This window comes from Cyprinodon tularosa, unplaced genomic scaffold (genome assembly GCF_016077235.1).
Source record: "Cyprinodon tularosa strain WSP-4 unplaced genomic scaffold, ASM1607723v1 ctg618, whole genome shotgun sequence".
Taxonomy (NCBI): Eukaryota; Metazoa; Chordata; class Actinopteri; order Cyprinodontiformes; family Cyprinodontidae; genus Cyprinodon; species Cyprinodon tularosa.
In genome coordinates, this window is record NW_024039361.1 from 460,001 (window position 1) to 473,754 (window position 13,754).

Sequence of the window (13,754 nt, forward strand, 5' to 3'; positions counted from 1 at the left end):
TTCAGGAAGAAGAAGATGGGGGGTAGAAAAAGATAGTCTAGGAAAAGGAAGGGCGAAAAGTAGAGATGACTCGTAAAGGGTCAGTCATAGAACCGAAGGAAAATATCGTGCGTGTAAAGCAAGGGGAAGATAGTGGAAGGTAGGAGGAGGATGATGAAGAGAGGAGGCATGAGTTAGGACTTCAAAAATCGGAGCTGGAGGATGTAGCAGACAAGTGGGTCCAGGATAGAGGAGAGAGTGGGAAGAGATGGGGGGAAGATTAGGTTCTAGGCTTTCCATGTTTTTGGTTACTTTGCGGGCTATGTTTATCCTCCAGAGCTATTGAAAGAGGGGAGGGGATTAGTTTCTAAGGCGCCTCCATGTGTCTATTGGTTGGTTGCGCGGCATGTCCCTCCCAGCATGCACGAGGGGAGAGGGGATGATGTTCCTAAGGGCTTCCACTGTTCTTGGTTCGCTGTGGCGGGGGAGCATGTCCGGCCCCGCCCAAGCTGCTACGAGGAGGGTATGTCTCTTGGGCTCGCATGTTGGGGTTCTAGCGTGCTGTCGCCTCCCAGCTTTGCTTGAGAAGTAGGGGAAGGGATGTTCTAGGCGGGCTCCATTTGTTGGTTTCTGCGCGCGGGGCCCCATAGTCACTCTCCTAGCCTTTGCACGGAGGAGGGGAGATGTGCTACGGGCTCACAGATTGTTAGGGTGCTGCACGCGGGCCATGTCCCTGTCCTCAGCTTGCAGGAGCGGATAGAGACTGTATATTAGGGCTTCCTATTTGCTTTGGTGCCTGCCTGCGTGCATTGTGTCCTGCCAGGGCTGTAGAGGAGATGTTCTCAGGCTTTTCCATGGTGGTTTCTGTGGGCTCGGCATAGTATTTTCCTCCAAGGCTCTGCCAAAGAGGGGGGGGAAGAGTTGTGTTATGATGTAGGGACTGTCCCTATTGTTAGGTTGAACTCAGATGCGGGACGATGGTGCTCCTTCAGCTGGATGATAAGGAGGATGGTTCTTTGTGGGCTCTTCCATGGTTGTGTTTCAGGCTATGCGCGGGGACACAAGTGTTTTCCTTCCAAGGCTTTTGGCAGGGGGGAGGCGGTTTCTAGGCTCCATTTTTGTCTATGGGTCTGCGGGCATGGGTTTCTCCAGCTGCAGAGGCGAAGGATGTTTTCTAGGGTCAATTTTGTCCTACCAGGCTTTTGTAGAGGGGAGATTGGTTTTCTAGGCTTTTTCCCACATGTTGGGTCTTGCGGGGCCAATGGGTCCTCACAAGGCTGTAATAGGGGAGATGTTCTAGTTGGTCATCCATGTATGGTCTTGCGGGCATTGTTCCTTCCCCAAAGGCTGGGAGAGGGAGGATGTTCTTAGGCTCCTCATTGTTAGGTCTTGCGCGGGCGGCATGTCCTTCCCGCTTGCAGAGGGAAGAATGTATTTCTAGGGCTCCATGTTGGGTCTCTGGCGGGCCGAGCATGGTCCTCCAAGCTGCAGAGAGGAGGATTTGTTTCTAGGCCTCCATTGGTTTTGGGTTTTGGAGGCTATTGCGGCCCATGTTCCTCCAGCTGTTAGGGAGGGAGTATGTTTCTTAGTTAGGCTCCCTTTGTTGGTTCTGGTCGCGCGGGGGCCCGCATTTGTTCCTTTTCCATGCTGTAGAGGGAGGATGTTCTGAAAGGACTCTCCATTGTTGGGTGTCGCTTTGCGGGCAATTGGTTCCCTCTTCAGCATGCTGACCGCGAGGAGGATTCAGTTCTGAGGCTCCGCATGTTTGGGGTCTGCTCGGGGGTGCATGTCCTCCAAGCTGCGTAGGGAGGAAGTTTCTAGAGGGCTCCATTTGTTGGTGTTCTTGCGGGCATGGTATCCCTCCGCCCAAAATGCTTGGCCAGAGGTCGATGATGTCTCTAGGCTCCCATGGTTGGTTCGCTTGCGGGCTGTCCTTTCCTGTGCTTGCAGAGGAAGAGGTTCTAGGGCTCACATTGTTTGGTTCCTTGCGGCATGTATTTCCTACAGCATTGTAAGAAGGAGATGGTTCCTTAGGTGCTCCATGGTTTGGTGTCCTGTCGGGCATTGTCCTTCCAGCTTGCAGGAGGAAGTATTGTTTCCTAGGGCCTTCTCCATGGTTTGGGTTCTTTTGGCGGGGGCATTGTTCCTCCAGGTCTTTGCAGGAGGGAGATGTTTTTTTCTAGGGGGCTCCCATTGGTTGGGGTTCTGGCTGGTCCATTTTGTTCCTCCCAGCCTGCTGATGGGGAGATTGTTTCTAGGGTCTCCGGTTGTGTTTGGGTTTCTCGCGGGGGCATGTGCCTCCCAGCGTTGCCAGGAGGAGACGTTTTCTTGTTTTCGGTGGGACTTTTCCAGTGGTTGGGGGGTTTGTGCTCTTGCAGGGCGATGTTTACCTCCAAAGCATGGTCAGGGAGTGGGAAGGGTATGTTTCTTAGGGCCTTCCCATGGTTTGGTCTGCGTGGCAATGTTTCCTTCCTCAGCTGTTAGAGGGGAGATGGTTCCTATTAGGGCTCCATTGTTGGGTTTCTTGCGGCATGTCCTCCAGCTTGCAGAGGGTAGATGTTTCATAGGGGGGGCCTTCCATAGGGTTGGGGTCCTGCGGCCACTTGGTCCTCCCAAGATGACAGAGGGAGGATGTTCTAGGCTCCATTGTTTGGTCTGCGGGGCATTGGGGTCCTCACAGCTGCAGAGGGTAGATGGTTCCATCTAGGGCTTTCATTGTGGTATGCACCGTGGCATGGTCCTTCCACTTGCAGGAGGGGAGGATGGTTTCTAGAGGCCCATCCCATGGTTGGTCTGGCGGGCCATGGCATGTCCTCCAGGCTGCACGGTCGGAGGTTGGTTTTAGGGGCTTCCTGTTGGGATCTGCGGGGGTCTGTACCTTTACCAGCTTGTTTTATGAGGAGTGTTCTAGGGGGCTCCAATAGTTATGGTCTGCGGGCATGTCTCCTTCCAGCTGTAGGAGGATGGGGATGTTTCTAGTGGGCTTCCCCATGTTTGGTCTGCACGTGGCATGTCCTCCTTGCTTTGGCAGAGGAGATGTTTCTAGGCTCCTGTTGGTTCTGGCGGGGCATTGTTTCCTCCCAGCTGTAGAGGGAGTCTGGTTTACCTAGGCTTTCCATGTTGTGTTCTTGCGGGGCTTGGTTTTCCTTGTCCAGCTTGCCAGACGGGATGGATGGTTCTAGGGCTCCCATGGTGGTTCTGCCGGGGGCCCTTTGTTCTCTTCCCAGCTTGCCACATGAGGGAGGATGTTCTCAGGCTCCCATGCTTGTCCCTGCGGCATGGGTCCCTTCCAAGGCCTGTATTAGAGGGAAAGGATGTTCTAGGCTTTCACATTGTTGGGTCTGCGGAGCCATTGTTCATCCAGCTTGGCAGAGGAGATGTTCTAGGCACTCGCCCCATGTTTGGGTTTCTGCCCGGGGCATGGTCCCTTCCAGCTGTAGAGGGAGTGGATGTTCTAGGCTCCATTTTTGTTGGGTCTGCCGGGGGCATGTCCCCAGGCTTGCTGGCAGGGGGAGGGGGGGGGAGGATTGTTTCTTTTTAGGCTCCCTTGGTTTGGTTGCTGCACGGGCATGTTTTTTTTCCTACAGCTGCAGAGGAGATGTTCCTAGGTTTCCCTGTTGAGGGTCTGCGGGCTGGGGCGGCTACCGCTTCCGCTTTCCTTACTTAGTCTTGGCAGGGATATCAATGATTTTCTGATTCTGTCTCAACTCTTGTGGGAACTTTTCATGGACCCCCCCATCCCCCACTGGAGGGGACGCTGGTGTTTTGGCTTTAGGAGCAGCTCTACGCTCCTTGGAAGGCTCTGGAAATAACTCATCTTAGGGGAGTAACTCACTAAGGTCCAGCTTTTTGGGGGCTTTGTGTTTCGTATTCTCTGCGGTTTTTTTCCAGGTGGGGAGCGTTTTTAGGAAAGAAGCGGTTTTTCTAGTTTTCAATGTGAGCCCGGAGCGCGAGGGGATTGCGCTCCATTGTTGCTGCGCTCGAGTTGGTCCAAATTAAAAGAAAATGTTTGGATTTATAAAAAAATTTATGGTTAAAACATTAGTATTTTGTATAATTTAAGTTAGTTAAAAAAATGGGATTAATTAAATAGGCAAGGGCGGGGGTGCGCTTACATGGTAATTGGGGTAGCGCTTGGGGTTGTGAGGTGCCTGTTTCTTGAGCGCGTTTCACCAGTCTGGGGGGAAGCTGTCTGAGAATTTTAAACTAGCAGTTTAATGAGGACGGATTCCACGTTTGTTGCGTTTTCAGCGATCATTGAATCAAAAAAACGCCCGGTGGGTCCCCCTCCGGGGGGGCCCCAGGTTCAATTTTTCTTACTGGAAGGGGGAAAAAAATGGTCAGGGGAAAAAAATTTGGCCCTTTCTTTGCTTCAATAAAATTCCTTAAAGGCCAGGGTTGGGAGCTGATCTTCTGTCGGACGCGCTGAGGAGTTGCAGGAAAATTGGGGGAAGGTGAGCGCTAAGAGCGGTCCATGGGTAACTTACTTTTTGAGCGGGGGTCGGTCGTGAACGTCATGTTTGTTTAACTGGAGGCGGGGGAGGATCTTGTTTTGGTGGCTCATTCCCTTAAGGAATGTTAAGGGGACGGTGGATTTCTTAATAGGGAAAAGAAAAATCTTTGTTCATTTTAATCTATAAAGGAAATTATTTTCTTCACTCAAGTGAACTTTATGCATTTTATACAGTAAAATCACTGCATTTATGCATTTATGTAGTTCTAGTCCAGCTGGTTCCTCTACATGTAGAAACTGAAACAGTCGAGGTGGTTGGTATTTTTCCCAGCCTGTCGGCCATCTTGGTTTAGCTGAGCTTTTAACATTGCAATGATATATATTTATATTTATAAACATGTTTAAACAGCTGTACGCTGCATTGATCACTGTGGAGGAAAGGGTTAAATCCAAAAAGTAACCGAATCCCAGAAGGTTTCCCTCTTCCTGGTGAAAGGCTCCATGTTGGGCGGCCTGCATGGCTGCCTCCACCAGAGGGCCAACCCAGACCGCCATGCGGCTCTTCTATGAGGATGAAGATAATAAATGTAGATCACTGCGAGTAGAACGGGTTCATCATGGTCCACCCCAGGACATGTTAGACAGCAGCCCTGCTCCTCTGTTTCTCCTCCAAACGTGTCTCCGTGTCTCCTGGACGTTTGGACGTGTGCTCTGATGGTGAACTAGTCACTACTGCAGGGACACGGCAGACCGCTGTTCTCAGTGAGGGGGGTCAAGGAACGGCTGGAGGGACACGGATTTGATCCTGAAACTAAGGAGAGGTTTAGGCCTGGTTCTCCTCCCGCAGCGTTCTCACGCACCTCCTTCTTCACCAGTCGTTTTCAACATGGCGGTCAGACAAACGAAACAAGCCGGTAAGGAACCAAACAGGAAATACGCATAGAGCAGAGCGGATGGAGAATTGACCAATCAGAGGCCTCCTGTCTGCGGTCAGCTACAGTTTGGGAGGGGTGCAGCAGAGTGTCTGCGTAAGGGGGCGGGGCATATCTGCGTTCACTGCGACACACGCAGACCACCTGGTTTCAAAGTATAAATTAGCCTTTAGACTGAACTGTGTCAGAGGATGTGGCTCCGCCCACTTCCTCCATGTCCTCCTGATGTTTCTGTTCTTCGTCTCCAGTTGGGGCGACGGATGGCTGAGCTGCCGGTGGACCCCATGCTGAGTAAAATGATCCTGGCCTCTGAGCAGTGAGTGTTCCAGAACCTTCCTGATCCAGAAGCGGCGTCATGGCGTTCCCCTGCCTGACGGTCCTCCTCTCTCCGCCAGGTATAAATGCTCAGAGGAGGTGCTGACCATCGCCGCCATGCTGTCCGTCAACAACTCCATTTTCTACCGACCCAAAGACAAGGTGGTGCACGCCGACAACGCCCGGATGAACTTCGTGGTACCGGGGGGGGACCACCTGGTTCTGCTCAACGTCTACACGCAGGTAGATCCACAGAGGGGGCGGAGTCAGTGGGCAGCGCCGCCCCCTGGAACACAGGAAGCAGTGGTGTAACTGGGACCCGGTTCTGGGTTCTGGCTGCTTCCGTGGGTCCGGGCTCACTGCTGTTCTCGTCCTCAGTGGGTGGAGAGCGGCTTTTCCACGCAGTGGTGCTACGAGAACTTCATCCAGTTCCGCTCCATGAGGAGAGCGCGGGATGTCCGGGACCAGCTGGAGGGGCTGATGGAGCGCATCGAGGTGGAGGTGGTCAGCTGCGACGGGGACAACGTCCCCATCCGGAAGGTGAGTGGACCCGTTTGGATCCCAGGTAGGCGCTGAGGAGAACTGCAGCCCGGTCCAGGAACCAGAACCAGGTCCAGGAACCAGAACCGGGTCCTGAAATCAGAACCAGGTCCAGGAATTAGAACCAGGTCCAGGAACCAGTTCCAGGTCCAGAAATCAGAACCGGGTCCAGGAACCAGTAATCAGAACCAGGTCCAGGAACTAGAACTAGAACTAGAACCAGGTCCAGGAACCAGTAATCAGAACCAGGTCCAGGAACTAGAACTAGAACCAGGTCCAGGAACTAGGTCCAGGAACCAGAACCAGGTCCAGGAACCCGAAATCAGAACCAGGTCCAGGAAACCGAAATCAGAACCAGGTCCAGGAACCGGAAATCAGAACCAGGTCCAGGAACCGGAACCAGGTCCAGGAACCAGTAATCAGAACCAGGTCTAGGAACCAGGTCCAGGAACCAGTAATCAGAACCAGGTCCAGGAACTAGAAACAGGTCCAGGAACTAGGAACCAGAACCGGGTCCTGAAATCAGAACCAGGTCCAGGAATTAGAACCAGGTCCAGGAACCAGTTCCAGGTCCAGAAATCAGAACCGGGTCCAGGAACCAGTAATCAGAACCAGGTCCAGGAACCAGTAATCAGAACCAGGTCCAGGAACCAGTAATCAGAACCAGGTCCAGGAACTAGAACCAGGTCCAGGAACTAGGTCCAGGAACCAGAACCAGGTCCAGGAACCCGAAATCAGAACCAGGTCCAGGAAACCGAAATCAGAACCAGGTCCAGGAACCGGAAATCAGAACCAGGTCCAGGAACCGGAACCAGGTCCAGGAACCAGTAATCAGAACCAGGTCTAGGAACCAGGTCCAGGAACCAGTAATCAGAACCAGGTCCAGGAACTAGAAACAGGTCCAGGAACTAGGAACCAGAACCAGGTCCTGAAATCGGAACCAGGTCCAGGTCCTGAAATCGGAACCAGGTCCAGGTCCTGAAATCGGAACCAGGTCCAGGTCCTGAAATCGGAGCCAGGTCCAGGAACTAGAACCAGGTCTAGGAAACAGGTCCAGGAACTAGAAACAGGTCCAGGACCAGGTCCTGAAATCGGAACCAGGTCCAGGTCCTGAAATCGGAACCAGGTCCAGGTCCTGAAATCGGAACCAGGTCCAGGAACTAGAACCAGGTCTAGGAAACAGGTCCAGGAACTAGAAACAGGTCCAGGAACCAGGTCCAGGTCCTGAAATCGGAACCAGGTCCAGGTCCTGAAATCGGAACCAGGTCCAGGAACTAGAACTAGAACCAGGTCCAGGAACCAGTAATCAGAACCAGGTCCAGGAACTAGAACTAGAACCAGGTCCAGGAACTAGGTCCAGGAACCAGAACCAGGTCCAGGAACCCGAAATCAGAACCAGGTCCAGGAAACCGAAATCAGAACCAGGTCCAGGAACCGGAAATCAGAACCAGGTCCAGGAACCGGAACCAGGTCCAGGAACCAGTAATCAGAACCAGGTCTAGGAACCAGGTCCAGGAACCAGTAATCAGAACCAGGTCCAGGAACTAGAAACAGGTCCAGGAACTAGGAACCAGAACCGGGTCCTGAAATCAGAACCAGGTCCAGGAATTAGAACCAGGTCCAGGAACCAGTTCCAGGTCCAGAAATCAGAACCGGGTCCAGGAACCAGTAATCAGAACCAGGTCCAGGAACTAGAACTAGAACCAGGTCCAGGAACCAGTAATCAGAACCAGGTCCAGGAACTAGAACTAGAACCAGGTCCAGGAACTAGGTCCAGGAACCAGAACCAGGTCCAGGAACCCGAAATCAGAACCAGGTCCAGGAAACCGAAATCAGAACCAGGTCCAGGTCCTGAAATCGGAACCAGGTCCAGGTCCTGAAATCGGAACCAGGTCCAGGAACTAGAACCAGGTCTAGGAAACAGGTCCAGGAACTAGAAACAGGTCCAGGACCAGGTCCTGAAATCGGAACAGGTCAGGTCCTGAAATCGGAACCAGGTCCAGGTCCTGAAATCGGAACCAGGTCCAGGTCCTGAAATCGGAACCAGGTCCAGGTCCTGAAATCGGAACCAGGTCCAGGTCCTGAAATCGGAACCAGGTCCAGGAACTAGAACCAGGTCTAGGAAACAGGTCCAGGAACTAGAAACAGGTCCAGGAACCAGGACCAGGTCCTGAAATCGGAACCAGGTCCAGGTCCTGAAATCGGAACCAGGTCCAGGTCCTGAAATCGGAACCAGGTCCAGGAACTAGAACTAGAACCAGGTCCAGGAACCAGTAATCAGAACCAGGTCCAGGAACTAGAACTAGAACCAGGTCCAGGAACTAGGTCCAGGAACCAGAACCAGGTCCAGGAACCCGAAATCAGAACCAGGTCCAGGAAACCGAAATCAGAACCAGGTCCAGGAACCGGAAATCAGAACCAGGTCCAGGAACCGGAACCAGGTCCAGGAACCAGTAATCAGAACCAGGTCTAGGAACCAGGTCCAGGAACCAGTAATCAGAACCAGGTCCAGGAACTAGAAACAGGTCCAGGAACTAGGAACCAGAACCGGGTCCTGAAATCAGAACCAGGTCCAGGAATTAGAACCAGGTCCAGGAACCAGTTCCAGGTCCAGAAATCAGAACCGGGTCCAGGAACCAGTAATCAGAACCAGGTCCAGGAACTAGAACTAGAACCAGGTCCAGGAACCAGTAATCAGAACCAGGTCCAGGAACTAGAACTAGAACCAGGTCCAGGAACTAGGTCCAGGAACCAGAACCAGGTCCAGGAACCCGAAATCAGAACCAGGTCCAGGAAACCGAAATCAGAACCAGGTCCAGGAACCGGAAATCAGAACCAGGTCCAGGAACCGGAACCAGGTCCAGGAACCAGTAATCAGAACCAGGTCTAGGAACCAGGTCCAGGAACCAGTAATCAGAACCAGGTCCAGGAACTAGAAACAGGTCCAGGAACTAGGAACCAGAACCAGGTCCTGAAATCGGAACCAGGTCCAGGTCCTGAAATCGGAACCAGGTCCAGGTCCTGAAATCGGAACCAGGTCCAGGTCCTGAAATCGGAGCCAGGTCCAGGTCCTGAAATCGGAGCCAGGTCCAGGAACTAGAACCAGGTCTAGGAAACAGGTCCAGGAACTAGAAACAGGTCCAGGAACCAGGACCAGGTCCTGAAATCGGAACCAGGTCCAGGTCCTGAAATCGGAACCAGGTCCAGGTCCTGAAATCGGAACCAGGTCCAGGAACTAGAACCAGGTCTAGGAAACAGGTCCAGGAACTAGAAACAGGTCCAGGAACCAGGACCAGGTCCTGAAATCGGAACCAGGTCCAGGTCCTGAAATCGGAACCAGGTCCAGGTCCTGAAATCGGAACCAGGTCCAGGTCCTGAAATCGGAACCAGGTCCAGGAACTAGAACCAGGTCCAGGAACTAGGTCCAGGTCCAGGAACTAGAACCAGGTCCAGGAACCTGCTGGACTTCAGACCCAGGGTGGGATTCCTGAATCCATTTCTGTGGTGTCAAACAGCCAATATTTGCTCAGTCTCTCTGCAGGCTTAGGATCAGACAATAAGCAGACAGACCGGTTCTCCAGCTGCTGACTCACTGCTTGCCCTCCTGCTCAGATCTAAGCTCATTCTGTTTCTCTGTGTTTAACCGGGTTCTGGTTCTGATCCACGGCAGGCGGTGACGGCCGGGTATTTCTACCACACGGCGCGGCTCAGCAAAGGCGGCTATAAGACGGTGAAGCACCAGCAGACGGTGTACGTCCACCCAAACAGCTCGCTGTTCGAGGAGCAGCCGCGCTGGCTCATCTACCACGAGCTGGTCTTCACCACCAAGGAGTTCATGAGACAGGTGAGCTGGCTGCACGCCGCCGCGCCGCAGGAATGTTTGTCATGTCAACAACACGCCTTAGAGGCGGGGCCAGAGGGAAACCGCTGAATCACTTTGGTTACATGTTTGGGCTGCAGGTCATCCTGTAACCTGAGTCTCCATCATCAGGGGTTATCAGGTCACCTGGACGCCCCCCCCCCCCATGCTGACCTGTCAGTGGCGAACGCTCCTCAGTGGCGAACGCTCCTCAGCCTGCGATGTTGCTGTTTATAGAACACCAACCTTTGATGCGTCACAGAATCACAACAACAAAGGATCCAGTTTGTTCAGCTGCTGTTAGTTCTGGGAATCATTTCACTCGACCTGGACGGCAGGTCCGAGTCAAACAAGCAGCAGCTCCATGGAAAGTTAGGTGGAAGGAAAAAGGTTGACAAGCATCAGGAATTATGGAAGTTTGGTTTAGAGATCAGTTTATGAAAAGAAACGTGGCCTTTAATCAGTGAGGAGGGTCAGAGTTGATCCGGTTCTAGAAGGTTCTGATCCAGTCAGACCGGCTGCTTTCAGCCTGAATCTCTGCTTTTGTTTTCTAGGTGATTGAGATCGACAGCGGCTGGCTGCTGGAGGTGGCGCCGCACTACTACAAGAACAAGGAGCTGGAGGACAGCAGCAGCAAGAAGATGCCCCGAAAACAGGGCAAGACCAGGGAGGAGCTGGGCTGAGGACGGACCGGGCCCAGGACGGACCGGGCCCAGGACGGACCGGGCCCAGGACGGACCGGGCCCAGGACGGACCGGGCCCAGGACGGACCGGGACTCGGCTCAGGTCCTTTTGTGACGGGCCTAGTGGGACCTAAGGACTCGGGTCGGACTCAGAGCGGGTTAACGGGCCTAACGGACTGTGAACGTTCCCGTCGCTCCTGAACGCCCCTCAGACTGTTGGAGGGAGCAGAGCGGCTCTGCTGGTCTGAATATTTCGCTCACCGTCTGTTTTTGGCTGGAATAAAGTTTTCTGATGGTCTGAGCGTTTCATTTCTAAAGGTCAAAGGTCGACTTTATGCCGCAGCCTCACCAGGAAGCTGACGGGTTAATTTTCAGCAGCTCTGGCGGCGCGCTGCGGGTCGCTGTTTGGGGCTGGAACCGGTTCCCTGGTCCGGTCCGGGCGGTGAGGAATGACAGGTATGAGCTGCAGGTCCGAGTCCTGCTGCTTCCTGCAGCTGCAGTGGAATTTTCCCTCCGCCGGGTCACCTGCTGCAGGAAGGGCTGTGCTGCGTTCGCTCTGAGAACACCTGGTTTCCGTCCTGCAAGACCTGGATGTTTTCTCTCCACCCGCAGACAGAAACAGGAGGAGGAGGAGGAGGGACCGGTAGAACCGGTCCGACCAGGAGGAACCAGCAGGAGGCTGAGCTCAGCCAGCAGAACACAGCCGCCGCTCTGCGCTGCGGATCACACCGTTCCCTTCGCTCCTCTGGAATGAGGCTTTCTGATGGTTCCGGATGACCTGAGCAGCCGGATCGGTTCTGATCGGACCTCCTTCCCTCATCAGGTCAGTGGTTCTGCTGGTTCTGAGGAGAAAGGCCCGCTTGGTTCTGACTGACCCAGCTTCTCTCTCCTCCACAGCTGCTGTTAGACTCGGACCCGCCCGGACCTCCGCCATGAGCGGTCACGAGGAAGGTGGCCGCGGCACCGCGCCGCCTCAGAACGTCAAACCCAACCCGCCCCCGCAGAACCGCAGGGCCACCAAGGCCCGGCGGTCCCGCAGCAGCGACTCGGAGCGGGCTGACCGCAGCAGCAGGAGGAGGGAGCGGGACCGTCACCACGGCGACCGGCGGGGACGCAGCGAGGAGACCCGCCGTCGGAATGGGAAGGAGGTGGAGCGCGTCCAGAACCGGCCCGTGGACGTGGTGGAGGACACGGAGTGCGCCGTATGCTTCTGCTCCTACGACAACGTCTTCAAGACGCCGAAGCTGCTGGCGTGCGGCCACACCTTCTGCCTGGAGTGCCTCGCCCGCATCAACGTCAGCTCCGCCGAGATCAAGAGCCTGACCTGCCCCGTCTGCCGCCTTCCCACCGAGCTGCGCAAGGGGCGGGACCTGCCGCGCCTCGGCACCAACCAGGACATCATCGGCAAGCTGCCGGCGGACATGCGGCGGGCGCTGTCCGTCCGCTTCAAGCGCAGCAAAGGGAAGCTGATGCTGAAGCACCCGCCGCCCGGCGGCAAGCCCCCCGCCCTGCCGCTCAACAAGCCCCGCTCGCCAGCCGAGCCCGACGCTGCCGAGCCGGGGGCGCCGCCGGCTGCGGTGGTGGATGTGGGACGGCCCCCCAACAGGATGAGGGGGCGTGTCCGCCGCCTGTTCCGCTCGGACCAGTGCTACTACGTGGTGGTGGCGTCCATCATCACCATCACCGTGGCGCTGATGCTGGTCGGCATCCTGGCCTTCGTCATCATCCCCAATGTGGCCCTGTACCACGGCCCCGCCCACCCTGGCAACTCCACCAGCCCCCCGGGGGGAGGCCCCTGAGGGGCCCGCTGGACCGGAACCAGCTCAGAACTACGGGACAAAGATCGCTGGAAGCGGTTTGGACCGGTCCAGACGGGCCTCCCGGTTCTGTTCAGACTGTAGATATTTGTAAACAGACGCTTCTATTCATGTTTTTCTACGTCAGCCGGAGTCCATAGAACTCTGGTCCGAGGAACCGGATCAGAACCAGATTCCCGAGCAGCGGCTCCTTGATCTTTTAGACAAATGGATCTGGATCCGACCGGTTCCCTGGACTCTAATCTGAGCTGTGAACATGACGGCCGTAGGCCAATCGGAGGAAGGCGGCCGTAGGCCAATCGGAGGAAGGCGGCCGTAGGCCAATCGGAGGAAGGCGGCCGTAGGCCAATCGGAGGAAGGCGGCCGTAGGCCAATCGGAGGAAGGCGGCCGTAGGCCAATCGGAGGAAGGGGGCCATCAGCCAATCAGAGGAAGACGGCCGTCGGCCAATCAGAGGACAGCTTCCATGGAAACCATGTTTCCTTTGTAGATGTTCTGATTCACCTGCTCAGTAACAAATGTTTTTTTTGCAGCAATAATCTGATATTATTTTTGGATTATTGTAACCTGTACATGTCTTCATTAAAAATATAAATATATATAAAAATAAAATAAAGGCCTTAAAGGATCGAATGGTTTATTTTATTTATGAGTCAGAAGAATAAACGATGATGATGATAAAACAGCAACACATGTAGATCATCCAGATAAACTCGGATTAGCATTAATCTAGATTATACAGATTAAAGGTTAATCAGCTGATCTTTAATAGAAAACTTTTACTGTTTAAACAGAATTAATGATATTTTCCTGATCATAATTCAGAAAGTGTCGAAAGTGGCTCTTGGCCTGAAGAGTGAAGCCATCGTCCACCATCTTGGTACTCCCCACTCTCACAGAGACGCAGCATAAAAATGCAGCATCTGGCTGCAGAAACCAGCAGTTTTCTGTCTGCAGGAAGACGTTCCACTGGTCATTTCCCAGTCAGAATAAATCCATCTATAGCCGATGGATCCTATAGTTTAGTCTGCAGACTAACTTTAGTCTGGCTATCTCAGACTGACTGGAAGTCATTGACTGAGTTAGACGCTGACATTGGGTCTAACGTTAGAAAATAGAGGAAATAGAAATTCACTGGGAAATGTTAACGTAGTCATTCTTTATTCAGTGGATGATG

General features: G+C 54.0%; 2 protein-coding genes across 2 annotated transcripts in view; both read left to right on the forward strand.

Moving 5' to 3' along the window:
- dhx16 (DEAH (Asp-Glu-Ala-His) box polypeptide 16) overlaps positions 1-10,806 on the forward strand; it is a 33,570-nt gene extending 22,764 nt beyond the window's left edge. Inside the window, exons 17-21 of the mRNA XM_038307650.1 lie at positions 5,613-5,680; positions 5,760-5,922; positions 6,058-6,219; positions 9,890-10,063; positions 10,633-10,806. Coding sequence (XP_038163578.1) covers positions 5,613-5,680; positions 5,760-5,922; positions 6,058-6,219; positions 9,890-10,063; positions 10,633-10,761 — 696 coding nt within the window. The 3' untranslated portion in view covers positions 10,762-10,806. The remainder of the gene's footprint in view (positions 1-5,612; positions 5,681-5,759; positions 5,923-6,057; positions 6,220-9,889; positions 10,064-10,632) is intronic.
- Positions 10,807-11,405: 599 nt separating this feature from the next.
- On the forward strand, positions 11,406-13,206 carry rnf183 (ring finger protein 183). Its single transcript, XM_038307669.1, has 2 exons — positions 11,406-11,584; positions 11,659-13,206. The coding sequence occupies exon 2, from the start codon at positions 11,694-11,696 to the stop codon at positions 12,558-12,560; it is 867 nt and encodes a 288-aa protein (XP_038163597.1). The 5' UTR covers positions 11,406-11,584; positions 11,659-11,693; the 3' UTR covers positions 12,561-13,206.
- Positions 13,207-13,754: the final 548 nt, after the last annotated feature.

Bases quoted from the DNA above. Each gene is read 5' to 3' on its own strand.
- rnf183 (XM_038307669.1), top strand. From the start codon at position 11,694: ATGAGCGGTCACGAGGAAGGTGGCCGCGGCACCGCGCCGCCTCAGAAC.